We start from the raw sequence: 24,564 nt of genomic DNA, 5'->3' as shown, positions 1-24,564 counted from the left end.
GAATCGGTGCCGTAGGTGGAATCAGAAATGGCATCGATGGCTTCGGTGCTGCTGATGGAATCGGTGTCTGGCGCGGAATCGATGGAGCCGAAGGATATATCGGTGGAGATATGCCAGGAGGTACCGATGGAACCACCCCGGAAGGGGGAATCCGAAACGGTGTTTCTCCTGCCGATGAGAATCCAGTCGGAGACGGTGGTGTTGTCGATGGCACTGGAATCACCGATGGAAGGGCCATCATGAGCGCCTCCATACGGCTGAGTAGCGGTGCTAACGCTTGTATCAACGGCTCGGTGGTCGGTTCCCTCCTCGGTGGCGAAGCCGGTGCCGGTGTCGGTGCTGAGGGCGGCACTGGAACCGGTGCCGGAGACGGTGCCGATGGAGGTTGTAATTTCTTCATTGCTTTCTCGATGGCCTCCTGGACCAGCCGGTCCAGTTCTGCCCGGAGACCAGGGGTAACCATACCCGGCTCGACGGGAGAGGGAGGCTGAGGCAGGGCCGGAAGTACCACCGTAACCGGTGGGATCACGGCCCCCGCACCCCGGGAGGGTGAGGGTTTCCTCGATGCCAACGAACAAGACGTGGAGGATGTCCGGTCTGTTCGCGGCTTCTTTGTCGGTGGCTCGGCTTGAACAGAGGTCGATGGCTGTGGATCCTCGACAGGCCGAGACTTGTGCCGTCGATGGCGATGCTTTTCTGTCCGGTCCCCTCGCCCATCCGGGGAAGGAACGGGAGTCGATGGCCGAGAAGCGATCGATGGCGGACGGTCACCGGAGGGTTGGCGATGATGGTACAACTTTGACGGTGCCGGTTCCGATGACGTCGATGCTATCGATGGCGTTGGGGTGGGTGCATGGAAGAGGAGCCCCATCTTCTCCATCCTGGCTTTGCGACCCTTGGGTGTCATTAAGGCACATTTGGTGCAAGTCAGGACATCATGCTCACTACCCAAACACATTACACAAACCCTATGGGGGTCTGTGATGGACATAGTCCGGGTACAATCCGGACAACGGCGGAACCCCGTTGCCATGGCTGGAAGCCAAAATTTAGGCTGGGGATCGGTAAGTGCCAACAGGCCTCAAGGGCCAAAATCGACGGCAGTCGATGGAAGAAGGCAAAAAACTTACCGGGTTCCGAAAGATGACTAAAAAATTTGTCGAAGGGAGACCCCTGAGGGGCAAATTTTCTTAGGAAATTAATTTCCAAATTCCTGTCAGGAACGTGGTTAGAGAGCTCCTTTCACCGCGTGGCAACTGCTGCGCGGAAAAAAGAAGACTGAAGGGAGACCCCTGCTGGCTGCAGGGTCAGTGCCTTGCTGGGCATGCCCAGTAGGGGCCAGTCAAAGTTCTGTTAAACTTTGACAGAAGTTTTCCGTGGTGGGCTCCATCCTCGATGTCACCCATTTGTGAGGACAACCATCCTGCTTGTCCTGTGAGAAATATATATATGAACACAAATCTAGGGCCTGGATGAACACTTACCAGTAACCACTGGAACATGTAGCCACACAGGAGGACTATAGCACACAAGTGGCAGCCAAGGGCGGGAAGCTGAATCCATCTGTCTAGAATAAGGAAAACAAAATTATCAGGTAAGTAGTAATTTCTCATTTGCTAGCACCTAGATAGATGCATTCAGGACAGTGGGATGTACGCAAGCTACTCCCAAATTGAGTGGGAGGCTGCCTGTGGTCCAATCAAAATTGCACGTGCAAAGGTTGTGTCCTCTCAGGCCTGCACATCCAGACAATACCACCTAGAAAAGGTGTGTAAGGAGGACCACGTCGCAGCTCAGCAATTGTCGATGGGAGACAACAATCTAACTTCTGCCCAATGAAACTGCCTCAGCCCTAGTGGGATGAGCCTTAACGGTTTTTTCAGCAGCCACATGCGGCAGTGACTACCTCCTTAATCCAGTGAGCTATTGTAGCCTGTGAAGCCGGCTCACCCTGTTTACCTCCACCATGAAGGACAAACAGGCAATCCATCTTTTGGAAAGGTTTAGAAACCTCCAGATACCTCAAGACATGTCTCTTGACATTCAAGGAATGCACAGGTGATGTTCATCCACATCTTTTTCCTTATCCAGAGACAGCAAGGAAATGGACTGATTCAAGTGAAAATCTGAGACCACTTTAGGCAAGAAAGAAGGAACAGTATGCAACTGTATTGTTCCTGGAGTTATATGAAGGAATGTCTCCTGGCAAGACAAGGCCTGTAGCTAAGAAATTTGACACACACAACATATCACCACCAGAAACACTGTTTTCAAGGTCAGCAATCACAATGCAAGGGTACGCAATGGTCGAAACGTAGGGCCCGCCAAGAAATCCAACACCAGATTAATACTCCACAAGGGTACTGGTAACCGCAAGGGAGGACAAAGATGTTTCACTCCCCTCAAGAAACGGCCCACATCAGGATGAGAAGATAAAGATTCACCCTTCACCTGACTGCTGAAACAGGCAAGAGCTGCTATCTGTACCTTCAAAGAATTAAGGGCCAGCCCTTTATTCAACCCATCCTGCAAAAATTCCAAAATGAGCGGGATCCTAACTGAAAGAGGAAACACTCCAAGCTTCAAACGCTCACCAAACCCGCACAATGGCTAAGGAATTGGAGAATTTTCATGCTCATAGCAAGGTAGCAATCACCGCAGTAGAATATCCACGCCTCGACAAGCGAGCCCTCTCAAGGACCATACCATAAGACAAAACAGAGTCGGATCTTCATGAAGGACAGGTCCCTGCTCCAACAGATTCCTGTGCGCCAGAAGACGAAGGGGGTAGTCTACCAGGAGTCTTCGCAAATCTGCATACTATGATCTCCTGGGCCAATCTGGGTGCCACCAAAAGCACCAACCCCTGTGACCTTCGACTCTGAACTATTCTGCCCAACATAGGTCACGGGGGGGAAGGCATACAGCAGCTTGTATTCCACCCAGACCTGTACGAGAGCATCGATACTCAAGGACGTTGGACCTTTCCTGTAACTGAAGAATCGAGGAACCTTTGCACTGCGAGAAGTCGCCAGCAGGTCTAGAAATGGAAGGCTCCAGTGATCCACTATCAGCTGAAAGGCCTCGTCCAACAATACCCATTCTCCTGGGTCCAGACTTTCCCTGCTAAGAAAGTCTGCTCTTACATTATCTTTTCCTGCAATGTGAGAAGCGAGATCTCCTGAAGATGCACTTCCGCCAATCCATAAGTTGATCTATCTCCTGCGTCATTTGCTGGCTCTTGGCTCCTCCCTGCTGATTGACGTAAGCCACTGTCATTGCGTTGTCAGTCATTTCTTGGATCACTCGACTCTGCAGTCTATTGCTGAATTGCAAGCAGGCCACCTGGATCTCCTGGGCTTCCAGCTAATTGATGTTCCAGAGAGACTCCTTTGAATTCCAGCGCCTTTGCGCCGTTAGTTCCTGACAGTGAGCTTCCCAACCTGGGAGGCTTACATCTGTCGTGAATACCAACCAATTCAGCAATGTCAGGGAAACTCCCTCTCTCAGATGATCTGTTTACAATCAACACTGGAGGTGAAAGCAGCCTGCCATTTGCAGATAGAGCCGAATCAAACAGTCCTGAAACTGCAGGTTCCAACAAGACAGCAGAGAGCACGGAGGGCCCACATATGCGCCCTCCGCGCTCTCTGCTGCCATCAGAGTACCTGTAGATAGGACCACACCGTCGGGTGTATAGTGTTCACCAAAAGACGCACCTGCATCATCAGCTTCTGATTATGAGCTTCTGGCAGGAAAACTCTGCCCTGCCTCGTGTCAAACCGAACACCCAGACACTTCAATGACTAAGATGGCTGAAGACTGCTCTTGGCTAAGTTCACCACCCAAATGAGCTCTTGCAACAGGGAGATCAACTTAGGGGTCACTAGGTGGCTCTCTTCCAGAGAGTTGGCCCGAATCAGCCAGTCATCCAAATACTCTGCTGCCACCACCATCATAACCATGGAAAAAGTTCTGGGTGTGGTGGCCAGACCAAAAGGCAGTGCCCAAAAATGATAATGGCATCACAAAACCGTGAAATGAGGAAAACATTGGCACTCCAATCAGGTGGGAATATGGAGGTACACCTTGGGTAGATCCAAGGAGATCAAAAATTCCCCCGACTACATGGCTATTATCACTGAGTGCAACGTTTCCATGTGAAAATGAGTCATCCATAAATGACTTGACTCCTCTGAGATCCAGAATGGGATGAAAGGAGTCCTCCTTCTTGGGCACAATGAAATAAATGGAGTATCGCCCCATATTTTCTTGAGACGTGGGTACTGGAACCACAGCCCTCAGACTGAGAAGCCTTGATAGAGTAGACTCCACTGCCTGCTTTTTCTGCAGGAAGTGGCAGGGAGACACCATGAACATGTCCCGAGGAACAATGCAAAACTCCTGTGCATATCCTCGTATTTGTAACTTATCATTAAAATCATCCACTGTAGCTGGAGGGTGGGCTAATATAACCCCAATATTTAAAAAGGGCTCCAGGGGCAATCCGGGAAACTACAGACCAGTTAGCCTGACTTCAGTGCCAGGAAAAATAGTGGAAAGTGTTCTAAATATCAAAATCACAGAACATATAGAAAGACATGGTTTAATGGAATAAAGTTAGCATGGCTTTAGCCAAGGCAAGTCTTGCCTCACAAATCTGCTTCACTTTTTTGAAGGAGTTAATAAACATGTAGATAAAGGTGAACCAGTAGATGTAGTGTATTTGGATTTTTAGAAAGCGTTTGACAAAGTTCCTCGTGAGAGGCTTCTAGGAAAAATAAAAAGTCATGGGATAGGTGGTGATGTCCTTTCGTGGATTAAAATACTGGCTAAGAGACAGGAAACTGAGAATAGGATTAAATGGACAATTTTCTCAGTGGAAGGGAGTGGGCAGTGGAATGCCTCAGGGATCTGTATTGGGACCCTTACTTTTCAATATATTTATAAATGATCTGGAAAGGAATAAGACGAGTGAGGTAATCAAATTTGCAGATGATGCAAAATTATTCAGAGTAGTTAAATCACAAGCAGATTGTGATAAATTGCAGGAAGACCTTGTGAGACTGGAAAATTGGGCAACCAAATGGCAGATGAAATTTAATGTGGATAAGTGCAAGGTGATGCATATAGGGAAAAATAACCCATGCTATAGTTACACGATGTTAGGTTCCATATTAGGAGCTACCAGCCAAGAAAGAGATCTAGGCGACATAGTGGATAACACATTGAAATAGTCTGTTTAGTGTACTGCGGCAGTCAAAAAAGCAAACAATGTTGGGAATTATTAGAAAGAGAATGGTGAATACAACGGAAAATGTCATAATGCCTCTGTATCGCTCCATGGTGAGACTGCACCTTGAATACTGTGTACAATTCTGGTCGCCGCATCTCAAAAAAGTTATAGTTGTGATGGAGAAGGTACAGAGAAGAGCGACCAAAATGATAAAGGGGATGGAACAGCTCCCCTATAAGGAAAGGCTGAAGAGGTTAGGGTTGCTCAGCTTGGAGAAGAGATGGCTGAGGGGGGATATGATAGAGGTGTTTAAAATCATGAGAGCTCTAGAACAGTTAAAGGTTATTTACTTTTTCGGATAATAGAAGGACTAGGGGGCACTCCAGGAAGTTAGCATGTGGCACATTTAAAACTAATCGGAGAAAGTTCTTTTTCACTCATCAACGCACCATTAAACTCTGGAATTTGTTGCCAGAGGATGTGATTAGTGCAGTTAGTGTAGCTGGGTTTAAAAAAGGATTGGATAAGTTCTTGGAGGAGAAGTCCATTACCTGCTATTAATTAAGTTGACTTAGAAAATAGCCACTGCTATTACTAGCAACAGTAAGATGGGATAGATTTAGTTTTTGGGTACTTGCCATGTTCTTATGGCCTGGATTGGCCACTGTTGGAGACAGGATGCTGGACTTGATGGACCCCTTAGTCTGACCCAGTATGGCATGTTCTTATGTTCGTTTCACCTCCAGGATCCACCGATTCTATAGGATCTCAACTCACCTCTGATAAAAGAGAGAGAGGCGTCCCCCTATCTCCTGTTTCCAGAGGTGGGTCGGCAAACCTTCATTGGTAATCTCGTGAGGTTCCAATGCCTGAGCCCATCCCCCCTCTGGGCTGTGTGGGCCGAAAGAACTGAGATGGGGGGATCCAAGCGTTCTTGACCTCTGTAGGTCAAGAATGCTTGGATCCCTTTGCATGACCTCTCATGGGAAATGAGCATAGTGTCTGCTTCTTATCCTCCGGCAACCGAGGAACTGGGGATTTGTCACACTTACTGGCCAGTTTCTCCAACTCGCTACCAAATAAGAGCGAGCCTACAAAGGTAATTTCTTAAGATTAGCCTTAGAGGTCACATCGGCCGACCAATCTCTCAGCCATAGCTTGACGCTTGGCTATTATCAAAGCCATCCCTCTGGCTAAAGTGCGGATCAAATCACAGTCCACATCTGCCAAAAATGTGGCTGCTGGCTTCATAACTGCCCTGGAATTCACCCCAGAGTCATCGTCCTCCTGAGAGAGAAGTAAACAAGAGCAAGCCACCAGGGAACAACAAGAAGCTATCTGCAAAGTCACTGCCACTGCTTCAAATGGGCTCAATCCTCTTGTCATCAACATCCTTCAAGTCCACTCCTCCCTCTATGGGGATAGTCGTCCGTTTGGAGTGTGTATAAACAAGTGCATCCAACTTCAGAAAATGCAAACGCTCTTCACCACTGGATCCAAGGGGCACAGACCTTCCAAACATTGACCCCCTTTGAAATTAGCCTTCAGGGCACCCCACTCAAGATCAATTAATTCTTGAATGGCCTCTATGACTGAGAAAAACAAGAGGATTTATACAAGGAAACCAAAATGGGATTTTTCTTTGGCTCAGAATTGGAATCCACCCCAGGTATTCCCAGCATTTTCAAAGACTGGAAAATCAGAGCCGGCAGCTCATTTCTATGAAAGAGCTGCCATATAAGTCCTATATGGTTCCAGTCCCAGATGAATTTCCCCATTCTCTAGGATCGGCCTAGTCATCAGTACCATCCGGGTCTTTATTCGGGAAGTCCTACTGTTGACCTGGCTGTATTATGGCACTTGGCAGTACCAGGCTGCGGCTCTGCCCTGGCAGGATTGGACTGGGCTGAGACTGCGCCTGAAGAAAAGATCGCAATCCTTGAAAAAATCCTACCCAAGAAAAGGCGGAAGCATCCAAACCAGGAGGCACCTGTGCTGCACCCACTGAGCTACTTTCCCCCGCTGACGAACTAGTTAAGGGAATCCCAAGATCAGGCGGCCCTCCTAAAATGTCTTTACCTAGACCTTCATCAGGCTAGGAAGCATCAGGCTTAGTAAAATCGGAGAAAGATAATTCTCCCTGAGCCTCTAAACAGTGCTGGCACAAGTTAGAGGGTACGCCAGGCTAATATGCCTGAATATTACAGGCAGCGCTTAGGAAAAGACTCTTAATGGCACCTACAGCTAAGAAAATTATTTCTTTTTTTTATGCATTCAAAATGTAAGCGTTCAAATCACAAGGCTAGGCGTTCCAAAGATAAGCGCACAATCAATGCACCCAAGTCGTGCACATGGGTAAACACATGTCCAGTCCAGGCACCGCTTAACCTGAACGCCCAAATCAATGCACACCTAAGCAACTAAAAACTGGACGCCCAGTCAGATGCACTGACCAAACAGACAATCCTGAAGAGGGCAGTTGCATGCGCAAGCAAAGCGCGCGAGAACGCCGTGGCCTTCCACGGGACACACAAGAAAAAGCTTCGGAGCAGGGCCTGGCAAAAAATGGCTGCTCAACCCACCAGGCTGCCCACGTCCCTTAACCTGCCTCGGATCATGACAAACATCAGAATGGCACGCCAAATTCGGAGTCTAAGTAAGGAGGAAGCCCTACACAACCCCACCCCTTTATGAGTCTCTCTCTATGTATATATATATATAGCCAGGTGGTTGAGATCATCAAAACTTAGCTATAAAAATGCAAAAAAAGTATTAATATATATTTTTTAAATCTTTCCTGAGTTCAGCCTTACCCGGCTGAGTACACAGTCAGCCTCCGGCTGTGAGGGGAGAGGGTATATGCCATCACAGTCATGCTTGGCTTCCCGCACTCGCTGCCTTTCAGCTGTCCAAGCAGCTAAGTTCACACCGGCTGAAAAGCCAGCTACCGGATCAAGGGATTCATCTGAAGGACCATGGAAATTACCTCAGGAATTCTCAACTGGGGGAGGAACCATTTGGTATCACCACAGGAGAGCGGGGTAAATTATTTTCCTTTAATTTATCCTTCCAAAATCTACCGCAATCCCCAGTAGGGAAATGCATGTCCACCATTTGCTGGAGAGGGAGAATACTGGCAGGCTGATGTCACTACATGAGTATATATACTGTGACGTCAGTTTGCTCCATTTCCATCTGCTGGTAGAGGTGCATCCATCTGTCTAGGTGCTAGGAAATTACTAATATGATATTAATACTTTTTGCATTTTTATAGCTAAGCTTTGATGATCTCAACCACCTGGTGAATATTCATATAAATCCATGAGGATTTTGCAAAGCTTGTTTATTGATGCCGTTGAGAAAGTCACATTCCCCTGATGAAGTTGATTACAAAGGCCTCTTGCTGGGATTTGAATTAATATGAGCAATGACTAAGTCACAATCTTAATGAACTATATAGACATATATGACTGACTCTTTGATGTAACAGGATCTCTTGCATAATATATTGTCAGTTGAATTAAATTTACTATTTATGTGCATTTTATATATAAATTGTGATACAATATAAACATCACAGCATAACACAATTTAAGTATCTGTTATAAGCATTTATATATTACTAACGGACCCCTGCCATGCGTTGCAGTGGCTGAGTCAGATTCTTTGCCCTCCCTGCCCCTTCCCCTTGCTCATTTAGCTCAGTCACTCATCCTCTTCCCCCTTGGTCACTCCCCCCCCCTTCCCTCCCCTGTCCCCACTCCAACTCTGTCCCCTCACACTCACCTCTCCCCTCATTCTTCCTCCCCTGACAGTTACCTCCCTCCTCATTCTCCCTCCCCTCACTGTCACCTCAGTGACTCCCCACCTGGTGAGGGCTGTTTTGTAACCTTTCGGAGATGGTGCACATTTTGTGTATGTGTTTGTGTGTGCCCTCCCCCTTTGCACCCCAAAGTAATCCCCACAGAAACGACGTGTTTATATAAGCCTCCCCCACCCTCCCCTCCCCCCCAGGCCGGTGAAATAGACTAACCCACAAGAGTTGCAGAATCTCGGAATGCCCCCTGGCCCCCCCTCGAACATGGACGCAAGAACATCCCCAAGCCCCCCCCCTGCAGTCCCGACGATACCTTTCAAAATGGTAGTCTGTGGACCGGGCGCTCGTTCTGGCATGGAAGTATTGGCGCCGGGCCCTTGAGGTGGAGCAATGGGAGCGGTCGTCTCGCTCAGATAGTAAGGGCGAAGGTGTGACGGTTGCCAGTTCAGATAATGGCGTCGACGGACCCTCGGCCCTTACTATGTCACATGGGCTACTGCCGCTATTGGCGTTCCCGAGTATCCTAGTAAGGGAAAGAGCGGTCGGCGCCATTTTGATTGCTGGCAGCCCACAGCCGTAGTGTATGCGATGTGTCCCGGAGCGGTGTTGCCCCCCCCCCCCCCCGCTGGAGCAGCCCGAACTATTCTGCAGTTTTCCGTGCGTTCGGAGGTTGAGGGCAGTAAGTAGAAAAGTCATGTGCGTGAGGGGTGTGAGGAGGGTGTTTGTGTGCGAGTTCGTAGGGTGTGGGAATTGAAAACATGTGGCATGTGAGTGACCTCCCGGTGTAGCATGCTGGTATTTAGTGGGTTTTGTGTGTTTTTTGAGGGTGTGTGAAATAAGTACAATTGGCATGTGTGCAGGGGGGTGTGAGGAGGGTGGATTTGTGTCTGCTCGGAGGGTGTGTGAATCGCAAACATTGGTCACGTGTGTGTGGGGTGTGAGCGTTTGTGCAAGGTGTAAGAGCTTCCGCTTACGTCCACCAAATGTCGCTGTTTTGTGGAACCAAATTTTAAAACGTTTTTTTACCAGCCCCTGGTGTGACATATATGTAATGTAAGTGTAGAAGATCCTTGCCGTATGTGAGGTGAAACTTGTGTCCAAATTTGAACGCAATTGGTTAAGTGGTTGCTGAGATTAGCGATTTGGTACAAACTATTTAACATTTTTATTTATATAGATTTATTCTTGGATTGTTTATGATGGAGGTGGATGAATATGTATGATTGACGTGATTTAACATTTTTGGTGGGTGGTATTTTCTGAAATAATTATGTTTTTATATATTTTTGTAGCTGTAATAAAAATGTGTGAAACACTGGAAACGTTAATTTGAAAATATATGGGTATTCTCCTGTTTCTGTTTTCTATATTTATTCAAATTGAGAGTTCTCTCTTTTGAGAGAATTTTTCAGTGAGAGAGAACTCCCAATTTGTATAAATATGGAAAACAGGAATGGGAGAATACATACTGCTTTATATAGAAGCCCTTTAACAATATTTTGTAAATTCCTTGGTCCTTCAGAGAACACAGATAATGGAAGTGATTTCCACGTGGAGGTCCTATCGAAAATGTTCTCTCTCAGGTTACAGATAGTCATGCTACATGGGGGAGGGAACTTCAAGAAGGGACTGAGACAAGAATCAGAGAAGTCCTTACTAGAATGTGTAATCTGAGGGCTGAGCTAATTCAGGGAGATGCCACATTATTGAGCAGGTTATGTTTTATAATAGCAGATTTATATCAAATGCATTGCTGTATCGGGAGCCAGTGAAGTTTTTGTAGAACTGAAGATATGTGATCATGAAGTCACATATCACAGGGCAGACAGGCAGCTGCATTTTGAACCAACTGCAGAGATCTGAGAAGGTAAAGTGGCAAGCCTGAGTAGCGTGAATTGCTGTAATCAAGACCAGGCTGTATTAATGTCTGCAGAGCAGTCCTAAAGTCTGAAGGATTGAGGAGCAGTTTTAAATGGTTAAGGATAATAAGACTACAGCTTTAATTTGGATATGCATGCTTATGGCGGGATCATGGATTATGCCAAGGTTGCGCATCTCTTCTGAAATTAGTATGAGTTGGTTATCAAAAGTTAAAATAGATGGAAACCAGTTTGTGACAGATAGACCTAGGATAATAACTTCAGTGTGTTTTTTTATAATCAAGGATAATTTGTTTGAAAGCCAACTCCTGATCATGGATAAGCATAAGGAAACAAAACAGGCTGTGGCTGACCAAGATGACTTCAATGGAAAGAATACCTGAATATCATCTGCATACAGTTTATAGAGCAGTTAAAGGGTGGAAAGTACCTGATACAAGAAAAAGATGAGCCCTGTAGGAGTCCAGTTGAGACAGTGTACCATGAGGATGTTGAAGATGCTATTGTAATTTGCTGGGTGTGATTGTGAACATATGAGTTGAACTATTGTAAAACTGAACCAGAGACCCAATATTAGACAGGCATAAGAGAAGAATACTGTTAAGTTTGTCAAATGCAGCAGTGATGTCAAGAAGTATTAGCATTTGTGAATAACCTGAATCAAACCTTCTATTTAGTGTGCCAGTACTAAAGAGCAGCAATGCTTTGGGGCTATGATGTTTCCTAAATCCAAATTGATGTTAGTCAAGTATTGAGTTATTGTCCAGGTATTGAGAAAGCTGCTTGTTTCTATGCATGTAAATGAACTAAGACAATCCTTTTACCTCAAACTAGAAAAAAGGAAGTGTCTTTTTGCAAATTTGGGGCTCTATGAACCAAGTATTTTTCTCCCTTGATCTAAACACACCTCCAGGGATGCCTCTTTTTCCCATAATTAAAAGTATCTGTGCTATGGAACCCCTGTGTACTTTTAGCCATATTTGAGGTAGGCAATTTCCAGTCAGACCATTTTATCCAAGCAAATACCTATTTAACAGGGTAAATGCTTTGAAAATTGTCCTCCCTATGGAAGAAAACCTATAGTGAAAGGTTCCTTTAATACATCTCTGTGCAGTAATGATTCATGCAAGTGACTGCATTCAAACTTTAACCATATGTCTTCGTAACATTTCTTATTTCTGTCAGACATAAAAGTGCCTCAACTTTTTCATTAAACTGAAGCAATATGCTATATTTTTTACATTTGTAGTTCAACAGATTGTAAAAGTAAAGAAGCTGAAGTGAGTGAGGACCACATTACAACTTAATGCTTGAAAAACATATGAATTTCATGAACACTGCACATACTTACCCTTTTAAGTTTAATTATGGCCCCATAACTTTTCAGAGGTTCTACAACTTTTGCTTCAAGTCTTTCAACCTATAAACAAAATCAACCAATATTACTTTGAAAGCACTTTACCCAAATGGCAGTATATATAGTTTTGATACTTGTATTAGATTATGCTTATGTTTTTTGTATCATATAGTTTGATTGTTTCATGTTTTCAATTATCTTTTGTTTATCCTGATTGTATCTTACTTTGAATGCTTTAAAAACAAGGTGATTAACAAATGTTTAAATAAATGTTTGGTGTTCAAAATCATTCATAAACTCCAGGAACTTCTGTAACCTTATTTCTATTCATTATCCTCCTTGCTCCTCCAATCCAACTTCTACCTTTGCTCTTTAACACAAACTAGCCACATTTGGTGGAAAATCTCACTATGCTGCCTCATCTATTCAGAATGACTTCTTAGTAGAGTTAAACAAGGCTCAGGAGGCTCAAACAGAGCAGCTGGCTCTGGCTACGCATACCTGACAAAATAGACAAGAGGTGAGAAAACAGAACCCACCTCTCTCAACTAGGGATGTGCATTCATTAGGCTATTCATTTCATTCAATTTGCAGGTACACTCGTACCTCACAAATGTATGCTATGCACGTAAGAACAGATGGTACATGCGTAACTTAAGAAAATACACACGTACAATCTGTTCTTATCCACGTACCATACATTCATGAGGTATGCATAAAATCATGAAAAGGACTTGAATGGGTAAATGTGAATTGGTTATTTACTCTTTCAGACAAGAGAAGGACTAGGGGGCACTCCATGAAGTTAGCAAGTAGCACATTTCAAACAAATCAGAATAAATTTTCACTTAATGCACAATTAAGCTCTAGAATTCATTAACAGAGGATGTGATTAAGGCAGATAGTGTAGCAGGGTTTAAAAAAGGTTTGGATAAATTCCTGGAGAAGTCCGTAAACTGCTATTAATCAATAAGAAATGGCCACTGCTTGTTACCAGCATTAGTAGCTTGGGATCTATTTAATGTTTGAGTACTTCTCAGGTACTTGCGACTTCAATTAGCAACTGTTGGAAATAGGATACTGGGCTTGATGGACCTTTGGTCTGACCCTAGTATGGCATTATCTTATGTTCTTATGTAAATCAGCTTGGGATGAAGTGAAAAAGGGGAAGAGAAACTGAGCTGGGCAGAAAGTGAAAATTGAAGGGAAAGACAGAAGGTGAGTGAAAAGATAGTAAGATGGAAGAATTGAAAGGGGGCAAAAGAAAAAATAAAATGGAAGGAAGACATGAATAAAAAAACAAAACAAGAAAAAGGGACACAAGTAAGATAGAATGAATCAAACCACAAAAAGGTAGAAAAATAATAAAAAGGTAGATGTAGCTTATACAGGATGATAAATATCTAGACTAAATGAAACAGTAAGGTTTAATAAAAGCCTATTCGTTATTCCAAATCACAAAATCATTACATTTGTTGTCAGGTAACTAGAAGTACTGATTGTTTTTTCCTTGAATTACAGGTTCTGTATAATGAATGCCAGGAGTTCAAGAACATTTGTGGTTATCTATTTGTGGATAAAAGTAAACAGATGCATAAAAAAATTACTTGATATTCTGTTAATTGTATTATAAAGGTTATTTGTTGATACAGTATTGTACATAAGAACATAAGAAATTGCCATGCTGGGTCAGAGCAAGGGTCCATCAAGCCCAGCATCCTGTTTCCAACAGAGGCCAAACCAGGCCACAAGAACCCGACAATTACCCAAACACCAAGAAGATCCCATGCTACTGATGCCAGTAATAGCAGTGGCTATTTTCTAAGTCAACTTAATTAATAGTTAATTTCCCCTTTGTGCACCCCTTCGTGCAATCCTTTGTGCTACGCTTATTTTAATTCCCTTAAGTTTTCCTTTGTTAATTAACCTTTTTCATAGTGTTTAGTAATCCTTTGTTTATTAAATATGTTCAATGTATTTGACTTAGGAAACCTATTTTCCTGCATACTCTGTTTTTAATGTAAACCGGTATGATTTGTATCTGATACAAGAATGTCGGTATATAAAAATGCAAAATAAATAAAAATAGCAGGTAATGGACTTCTACTCCAAGAACTTATCCAATCCTTTTTTAAACACAGCTATACTAACTGCACTAACCACATCCGCTAGCAACAAATTCCAGAGCTTAATTGTGCGTAGAGCGAAAAAGAATTTTCTCAGATTAGTCTTAAATGTGTTACTTGCTAACTTCATGGAGTGCCCCCTAGTCCTTCTATTATCCGAAAGTGTAAATAACAGATTCACATCTACTCGTTCAAGACCTCTCATGATCTTAAAGACCTCTATCATATCCCCCCTCAGCCATCTCTTTTCCAAGCTGAAGTATTCCAGCTCTGTACAACTTGGAAAAAAGCAAGTTTGCTTACCGTAAACGGTGTTTCCGTAGATAGCAGTATGAATTAGCCATGCTGTCTGGGAGCGTCTCGCGACTGGTCAGTAGGTGGAGTTTTCTCAGTTAGTACAGAGTTTTGAACTCTGTACGGCTGCGCAGTGAGCTTCCCGCGCGATTGTCTTGTTACTTCAGTCTCTTATAGCCAAGCGAGATGTATGTGGAAATGTTTTTTGGTAGAATCTATAGACTGTCTAGGACGGTGGGAAGGGATCGCATGGCTAATTCATCCTGCTATCTATGGAAACACCGTTTACTATAAGCAAACTTGCTTTTTCCCGTCGATAGCAGGGCTGAATTAGCCATGTTGTCTGGGAGTCCCAAGCTCCCTGGTTGTGTCCATATAGTAAGTTTTTATGATTTGAGGACACTACCCTTCAATAAAGGTAGACATTCTTATTCTGTATTTAGGGTGGACAGAACTGCTGAACCCAGAGCTGCATTGGCAGATGTTTGCTGTCTGATACAGTAGTGAGATGTGAAAGTATGAAGTTGCCGCTTTGCAGATGTCCAGTAGCGGAACTTTTCTTAAATGCGCAACAGATGCTGCTGTTGCTCGTATCTGGTGCGCTTTTGGTTTGTTGCTCAAAACAATAGAACGTTTATTGTAGCAGAATTCAATGCACTGGGATAGCCAACTAGCAATGGTTCTTTTGGAGACAGGCTGGTTTGGAATATTAGGGGTAAAAGAGAGAAACAATTGAGATGGACTCAATCTCAAAGAAGACCTTTGTTTGTAATAAGCTAATGCTCTTTTACAATCTAAAGAGTGCAGAAGCTTGTCTCTGTCATTATGATGAGGTTTAGGTTTGAAGATTGGCAATGTAATTGACTGGTTTATGAGGAAAGCTGATACTACTTTAAGAAGGAAAGTAGGATGAGGCCGAAGAGTGACCTTATGGTAAAATTCTAAATAAGGAGAATAGTGAACCAAAGCTTATAGTTCACTTACTCTCCGTGCTGATGTGTTGGCCACTAGAAATACCATTTTCCATGTGAGGTATTTAATGTGGCATGAATCTAATGGCTCGAAAGGAGGCAGCATTAGCTGTTCAAGAACTATATTGATATTCCATGGTATAGGTGGCTTTGACACCGGTGGCCGTAGACGTAGCATGCTCCACATGAATCTGGAGATCAGCGGATGGTTGGAAATGGGAAGTCCATTATGAGAGTGGTGGAAAGCTGCAATAGCGCTAACATGCACATGAACAGAAGCCAATGCTAGACCAGCAAGGTAGAGTGTATGGAGATATTCTAGAAGTTGCGTGGCTGTTGATGCGAACGGATCTAGTTGTCGCGGTTTGCACCATTCCATGTAACGATGTCACTTTCCTGCATAGCTACGTCTGGTTGAAGGTTTCCTTGATGCAATGAGAATGTCTTCAAGTTGAGATGGCAGACCCAGGTGGCTTTATAAATGCCTTTCAACCTCCAAACTGTCAGGTGGAGGGAACGATGTATTGGATGAAGGAGGGACCCCCCTTCCTGAGTTAACAGACGTGGATGGTTCTCCAGTGGAATTGGTGGGTGAATGGAGAGCTACATGAGATACGGATACCAGGGCTGGCTTGGCCATGCTGGAGCTATGAGGATCATATCCGCTGTGCCTCGGATGCATTTCTGAATTGTCCTTGATATTAACGGAATGGGAGGGTAAGCATAGAGCAAGCCCTCCGTCCATGGGAAGAGAAAGGCATCCGGAGGCATGATGAAGTTTGCTCGGGTAAATGGAGCAAAATGCTTGTGTTTGACAGTTGCTCACTGTGGCAAAGAGATTTATTATCGGGTTGCCCCAGCGTTGAAAAATCCTTGTTGCTACTTCTGGATTCAAAGTCCATTCATGTGGATGAAATATTCTGCTGAGGCGATCCGCCGTGACACTGTCTAAACCCGGAAGGTAAGTGGCTTGCATTGAAACTTTGTTTGCTATTGTCCACGTCAGTATTCAAAGTGTTTCCCGACAGAGGATCCATGAACCTGACCCTCCTTCCTTGTTTATGTAGAACATGATGACTTGGTTGTCTGTGTATACCATGAGATGCTTGCCCCGAACTTGAGGGGAAAAGGTTTGAAGCGCTTTCCAGATGGCTCAAAGTTCCAGGAGGTTGATCTGTTGTGTGTTCTCTAGAGGAGACCAGAGACCTTGAGTCTTTAGATTGCTCAGATGGGTTCCCCAGCCCCTCTTGGATGCATCCGTTGTGAGCGCAAGTTGATGAGAAGCTAACCGGAAAGGTGCTCCCGAGGTCAGGTTGTTGGTACTTTTCCACCATTGGATGTCGATGCGCATTTGAGTCGTAAGTTGTAACCTGGTTGAGAGGGGTTGAAAGTATTAAGACCACTGATTCTTTAGGCCCCATTGTAGGCGGCGCATATGTAGTCTGGTGTATGGAACTACATGGATAGCTGCTGCCATGTGACCCAATAACTGGCGGATTTGACATGCCGAAGCATATGATCGGTTGCATAGACATCGAGCTAGTGAGGATAGCGTTTGAATCCTGTCCTGCGGAAGGTACGCTCTCTATTGTGTTGTATCGATGAGCGCTCCAATGAACTGTAGTGTTTGGGTCGGTTGCAGGTTGGACTTCTCGTAATTTATTATGAAACCCAATGTCTGAAGGCAATTGATTGTTTGGGACGTGTGATTCCGAGGAGTAGCCTGATCCAAGGCTACTAAAAGCCAGTCATCCAGATAGGGAAATATCTGGATCGACAGTTGTCTGAGGTGAGTCACCACTACAGCTAAATATTTTGTGAACACTCTTGGGGCCGAAGATAGGCCAAAGGGCAGAACTTTGTATTGATAGTGGCTGTTCTGAGCTTGAAAGCAAAGGTATTGCCAGGAAGAAGGGTGCATGGGAGTATGCATCCTTCAAGTCTATGGAATATAGCCAGTCGTTGGGCTGTAGGAGGGAAGGAATAATCTTTAGAGACGTCATCTTGAATTTTTCTTTCTGAATGTGTTTGTTGAGATTCCGTAGGTCTAAGATGGGTCAAAGACCTCCGGACTTTTTTGGGATGAGGAAATAATGGGAGTAGAATCCCCGATTTTCCTGTGATATTGGAATTCTTTGAATGGATTTTTGGCTTTGTAGATTTTGTAACTGTTCCTGAAGGTACAGTGAGTGGGTTGATGTATTCCAGGGGAGGGAATATGAGGGAGGCATGGGAGTGTTACAAAATTTATCTGGTAGCCTTCCCTTATGATGTTCAGCACCCAAGAATCTGAGGTAATTGCCTCCCAATTGGCATAGAAAAGCCGGAGGTGACCTATGTATGGCGGTGGAAGTGGCTCGGGATAGCTCAAAAAGATGAAGTCTGTTTTTGAGGGGGTGCTAGTGCTGGCTTTTGTGGTCGTTGTTGACTAGGTCGTCCACAGGATTGATGAGTCTAGATTGGTATCTCTGGTGGGAATAATTTTGCGTTCGATAGGTATTGTATGGTTTAAAGGGTGCCCTTGAGTAGGATTTCTTCCTGAATGAAGGGTAAAATTTCCTGGAAGAGGTATGGGGGTCCATAGGAGAAGTGAGTGACAGTACCACAGTACTCTATTCTTTAAGGGGGGTAACGGTTTCCGCAAACGTCTTACCAAAAAGATTGTCTCCTAGTCATGGTATGTCCGCTAACTTATCATGGATGTCCTCTCTTACAGCGCTCGCTCTCAACCATGCCATTCGTCTTGCTGCTATAGCTGTAGCCGAAGATCTTGCGGAAGACTCAAACGACTCATACACAGACCGAAGTAGATGACGAAGTCCTTCTTCCATGTCTATATTATCAGAAGCTAAACATATGGGACGTAATCTCTGAAGATATTCACATAAATACTGGATTACGTAAAACTGATGGTGTTGAATTTTTGTTGCTAGCATGGACGAATGGTATACTTTACGGGCAAAGTCATCCATGGACTTATGGGCCTTACCTGGTGGTGAATTGGCATGAAGTTTTGACCTTTTTGCCTTTGATAGTGCAGATTCCATTGAGTTGTGTGGCAATTGTGACACATCGTAAATTGTTGAATTACGCATATGGTACTTGAAGTTCGTTTTCCTTGATGTAGCTGTGGTGGTAAAAGGTTTCTCCCACATTTTACGAAGGACTGTATCCAGTACTGTATGTGGTGGTAGAGCTGTTGGCTCTGGAGGCATTTCGAATATTTTCAGTATTCCAAGAACCTCCGTCCTAGGATCAGGAATCTTTCCCGTCTCTATATTTAAAAGAGAGCCTACCTTCTCGATGAACTTTGGATAGGACAAGTCTTCGAGAGGGGAATAAGGTTCCGGGAGACCTTCTGGAGGATCAGATGGAAAACCTGTAGATGAACCAGGGGACGATGGCCATGGCAAGTCTGGAGCGTCCAGTCGATCAGCAATTGGAGATGATGCTGACGGCCGAGAGGGAAGGAGTGGAGTTGGTGAAGGCTGAGAAGGTGCAAGTGAAAGCTGTTGAGATCTTGAAGAAAAGTATTTAATGCCTCGAAATCTGTAACATCGCTTTAGATGTGAGAGGTTGTGCAAGTCCTAAAAAGGGAGCTGGTTATGAAGGCATTGCTGCTATGAGCGAGTCTTGAGGAGGGGATTGTGGTCTACTAAGGGAAGACCCATGAGAATCAGAATCTTTGCTAGAGGTGTCGGAGTCATGGACAGAGACTAGTTCCAGATTCTGGTTAGAATCTGTGTCACTAGGTTTTGAAGATGTTAAATGTTTCGTTTTTTTGTGACTTTTTAAGACATTCCTGACTTAGCAGAATAGGCTGCATTAAGGCTGGTGTCCTGTGCGTCGAAATTCGAGGTTGACTCAATAGCTTCGCATGTTTTAAGCCATGATGCTCTGCTGCGTCATGTGGCATAGATGCTGTACGCTTAGATGCGCCTTTGTGCACTGAGCAGTGCGCAGATTTGTGCGCTGATGTGATGTGATGTGCATGTCACTGTGTGCCGATGTTTTGTGTGCTTAGCTGCATGTCGATGTCTTGTGCGCAGAGCCGTGCGCAGATGAGTTATGCGCCAGGCTAAGCGCCGAAGCGCCATGCGCGCATCCTGGCGCTGACGCGCCATCCAGCTTCGGCCAATTTGATTTTTTTATGACCCGATTTCTTCAGTGTCGATGAGCAGGATCGAGCGGGTTCAGTAAACTGAAACCCAAGCGGCTCATGAGGGGATTTCTGTGAAAGAGGAGTTGCAGCCTCAACTCCCTTCATTGGCCTTGGTGGATTGACGTACCTGACCGATGACATTTTTGACGGAGACCTTTTTGACGGAGTCTTTTTCGGTCTCTTCGACGGTCCCGGCGAAGACTGTGTTGACAATACCTTTAGACGCGCAATTTTTTCTGCGTGCTTCCTTTGGGTTCTAGGAGACATACAAGCACAGTCCCGGCAGGAGACTTGGTTGTGTTCTGGTCCCAGGCAAATATAGCAGTAATTATGTCCATCTGTAATGGACATAATTTTACCGCATTGGCAGTACTTAAATCCGGATGGCTTAGGAGCCATCACTGCCTAAAAAAATTGAAGAAAAAAACAAATTTGAGAAAAAATCTCTTCCGAGACGAGGAGGAGAAAAACCCCACGTGCAGACTTGCTCGCGGGAAAAAAAAGAGACTGAGGTAACAAAGCAATCGTGCGGGAAGCTCACCGCACAGTCATACAGAGTTCAAAACTCTGTACTAACTGAGAAAACTCCGCCTACTGACCGGTCACGAGACGCTCCCAGATAGCATGGCTAATTCAGCCCTGCTATCCACAGGAAATGTACAATTCAAACATTTTTAAAGACTGGGAACAGCAGATTTTTAGTGAAAGCTGCATACTTTTTAAAATGTTTTCAGAAAAATTTGAATCCTTTCTCTGGTTCAGCTCACCAAGTTTTCCAGTTCGCACATCTCGACTTACCAGCATCTCTTTACTTAACATTCTCCCACTCCTCGGGAGTCATTTCTTTTCCTATGTCTATGTCCTAAACTTATTTTGATCTGTTAATGCACTAATGTATTCTACGGTATTATTGGAGAAATTACTTACCTGATAATTTTGTTTTCCTTAATGTAGACAGATGCACTCAGGACCAATGGCTATAGTGTACTCTTGATAGCAGTTGGAGACGGATCAGATTTCAATCTGATGTCAGCCCTAGTACATATACCCCTACAGGGTGCAGCTCTTCAGTATTCTCCTCGAAAAGCACTGTGGATATATGTATGACTGAATAATTTGAATAACTTGATTAACTTATAACTTGCTTAACTTGATTAATTTGAACTAGTTAAATTGGCTATAGCTGGAGACCGCCAGTGCCCTCAACCGAGAAACGTCGACACCCAGTAGGATGTGTGTCCTAGATGAAGGAAAGCATGGCTTACCCTTGAATCACTCGCTCCCGGGGATGTCCCCCGAGAATTGCATGAGTAACAGCAGCTGTGGGTGGGATGCTGGGTCCATCTGTCTACACTAAGGAAAACAAAATTATCAGGTAAGTAATTTTTCCATTTCCTAGCGTGTAGCAGATGGACTCAAGACCAATGGGATGTATAAAGCTACTCCCGAACAGGGTGGGAGGCTGCCCGTGAGCCACTTAGTACTGCCCTTGCAAATGCTGTGTCCTCACGAGCCTGAACATCCAGGCGGTAAAACCTGAAGAAGGTGTGGATGGATGACCAAGTCGCCGCCCTGCAGATCTCGGCGGGTGACAGCATCTTGGTTTCCGTCCAGGCCACTGCCTGGGCTCTAGTAGAATGGGCCTTGACCTGTAAAGGCGGTTGTTTGCCTGCTTCCACGTAGGCCGCCTTGATGACTTCTTTGATCCAGCGGGCTATGGTTGCTTGCGAGGCCACTTCCCCCTGCTGTGAAGGACGAATAGATGGTCAGTCTTTCGTACGAATTCCGACCGTTCCAGGTATCGGACTAGGAGTCTGCCGACATTGAGATGGCGTAGACTTCGAGCCTCTTCTGAATTCTTATGCTCATCTGGCGATGGTAGCGAGATGGTTTGGTTGAGATGGAAGTGAGACACCACTTTTGGCAGGAACGACGGAACTGTGCATAACTGGATGGTTCCTGGAGTGAGTCTGAGGAACGGCTCTCGGCAGGACAGTGCTTGTAGCTTGGATATATGACGGGCTGAACAGACTGCCAGCAGGAAGGCTGTCTTCAATGTTAATAGTCTGAGAGACAGGCCACGGAGAGGTCTGAAGGAGGTTCATGCTAGGAAATGTAGGACAAGGTTAAGGTTCCAAAGAGGCACCGTCCACTTTAGGGGTGGTCGGATGTGCTTGACTCCATTCAGAAAGCGGGAGACATCCTGGTGAGAGGCTATGCTGCCGGTCTCACTCTTGGTTCCGTAGCATGACAAGGCAGCCACCTGTACCTTGATGGAGTTGAGGGACAATCCCTTCTGTAGCCCGTTCTGTAGGAATTCCAAAATCGCAGGAATTTTGACTGAGCGTGGTATGATGTCGTGTTCCTTGCCAGCAGTCCCCTGCCAGCAGTCTTTGCATTTCTGCGTACCACGGTCTTCTTGGCCAATCCGGGCCACTAGAAGTACTGGCCCCCTGTGCTGCTCTATCTTTTGGATGATCACCCCCAAAAGGGGCCACGGCGGGAAGGTGTATAAAAGAGTCTCCTGTGGCCAGTTCTGTACCAGGGCATCGATTCCCTGGGACTGGGGTTCCCGCCTACAGCTGAAGAAACTGGGTACCTGGCCGTTGGACCGGTTTGCCAGGAGGTCCATGGTTGGTGTTCCCCAACGGTTTACTATCAATTGGAATGCTGTGGTTGACAGTTTCCATTCTCCTGGGATCTAGACTTTCTCTGCTGAGATAGTCCGCTGCGACATTGTCTTTGCCGGCAACGTGGACGGCCGAGATCTCTTGAAGATTCACTTCTGCCCATGACATTACTGGGTCTATTTCCAGAGATACCTGTTGGCTACTGGTTCCTCCCTGATGGTTGATGTAGGCCACTGCTGTGGCGTTGTCCAACATTACTCTGACCGCTTTGCCTCAGAGTCTGTGACCGAACCTTAGGCAGGCTAGTCTGACTGCCTGGGCTTCTAGGCGATTGATATTCCATCCTAACTCTTCTTTGTTCCATTGTCCTTGAGGGGTTAGCTCCTGGCAGTGTGCTCCCCATCCTCGTAGGCTGGCATCCGTGGTGAGTAGGATCCAGGTCGGGGAGTATAGTCTCGTTCCCTGGCTCAGGTGGGCTTCTTGTAGCCACCATCGCAGTTGGGCCTGGAATCTGTCCAGAAGCTGAAGCCAAACGGTGTAGTTCTGGGACAGTGGATTCCATCGTGATAGTAGTGAGCGTTGTAGGGGTCTCATGTGAGCTCGTGCCCATGGGACTACTTCCAGTGTGGATGCAATGAGGCCAAGAACTTGTAGGTAATCCCATGCTGTGGGGCTAGGTTCGCTCAACAGGGTTCGTAACTGGGTCATCGGTTTTGATCTCCTTGTCTGTGTCAGGATTACCTTGTCTTGTTTGGTGTCAAACCGGACTCCCAAGTATTCTAGAGATTAGGAAGGCTGCAGGCAGTTCTTGTTTGTGTTGACCACCGAGGCTCTCCAGTAGAGTATTGACTCTGTTGGTTGCCTGGTGGCTTTCCTCTGGGGATTTCGCTCTGATCAGCCAATCGTCTAGATAAGGGTGCGCGAATTCCTTCCTTCCTCCGTGTTGCTGCCACCATCACTATGATCTTGGTGAACATCCGGGGTGCAGTGGCTAACCCGAAAGTTAGTGCCCGGAACTGGTAGTGATGGTCCAGGATCGAGAAGCAAAGAAAATGCTGATGCTCTTGATGGATCGGAATGTGTAGGTAGGCTTCCGACAGATCCAGGTTGGTAAGGAATTCTCCCAGTTGTATCGCCCTTATTACCGAGCGTAGGGTTTCCATGCAGAAGCAAGGAATCTTCAGGTGACGGTTGACTGCCTTGAGATCCAGGATAGGTCTGAACGTTCCTTTCTTCTTGGGAACGATAAAATAAATACTAGCCATTATTCCATCTATTTGTTGTGGAGGCACCGGTGTTATAGCCTCTAAGGCTAGTAATCTGGTCAGTGTAGCTTCCACTGCCATTCTCTTGGAAGGGTCGTGACAGGGAGATTCCACAAATTTGTCTGGAGGGAGGTGGTGGAAATCCAGGTAATATCCCTCTCGAATGATGGATAGGACCCACTTGTCCGAAGTTATCTCGACCCATCTTTGGTAGAATAGGGCCAGCCTGCCCCTATGGCTTCTTTCTTTGGATGGGTCAGCTGATTTTCATTGTGGGGTGCGGCTGGGGCCTGGGCCCAGCTGGCTCGCCTTTTATTGTGCTTGTTCCGAAAGGACTGGCTCCGGCCTATGGGGCGGGCCGCTTGATATAAGCTTCTATATGGGTTGAAGCACTGTGATCCTCTGCCCCTGGAGGTCCCAGGGAAGGATCGCTGGTTTCTCTTATTCCTGTCCTCCAGTAGCCACGGCAGTGGGAACTTGCCCCACTTGTTGGCTAGTTTCTGTAGTTCGCTTCCCAACATGAGCGTTCCCTTGAAAGGCATCCTTGTGAGTCTCGTTTTGGAAGATGCATCGGCTGACCAGTTTCAGAGCCAGATTTGTCTTCTGGCTGCCACGGTGGATGAGACTCCTCTAGCTGCTGTGCGTACCAGATCCGAAGCGGCGTCCTCGAGGAATGATACAGGTGGTTCCAGGGCTTCCCCATGACTGTTGTTCCTGGTCTGTGCTAAGCAGGCGCGTGTCACCACGGCACAGCAGGCCGCGATCTGTAAAGACATAGCGGAGACGTCAAAGGACTGTTTGAGGATAGATTCCAGACGTCTGTCTT

The 24,564-nt window shown here is 45.6% G+C and overlaps 1 protein-coding gene across 6 annotated transcripts in view; it reads right to left on the bottom strand.

Annotated features, from left to right (window-relative positions):
- Positions 1 to 24,564, bottom strand: part of FAM92A (family with sequence similarity 92 member A) — a 393,124-nt gene that overhangs the window by 302,666 nt on the left and 65,894 nt on the right. For all 6 annotated transcript variants that reach the window (XM_029591684.1, XM_029591681.1, XM_029591683.1 and 3 more), the window contains one exon: positions 12,285 to 12,353. In XM_029591684.1, the coding sequence (XP_029447544.1) occupies positions 12,285 to 12,353 (69 nt within the window). The remainder of the gene's footprint in view (positions 1 to 12,284; positions 12,354 to 24,564) is intronic.

The sequence above is a fragment of the Rhinatrema bivittatum genome, chromosome 2, assembly GCF_901001135.1.
Source record: "Rhinatrema bivittatum chromosome 2, aRhiBiv1.1, whole genome shotgun sequence".
Lineage (NCBI taxonomy): Eukaryota > Metazoa > Chordata > Amphibia > Gymnophiona > Rhinatrematidae > Rhinatrema > Rhinatrema bivittatum.
The sequence above is the reverse complement of the archived record's forward strand: the minus strand, read 5'-3'. Positions and strand labels throughout refer to the sequence as shown.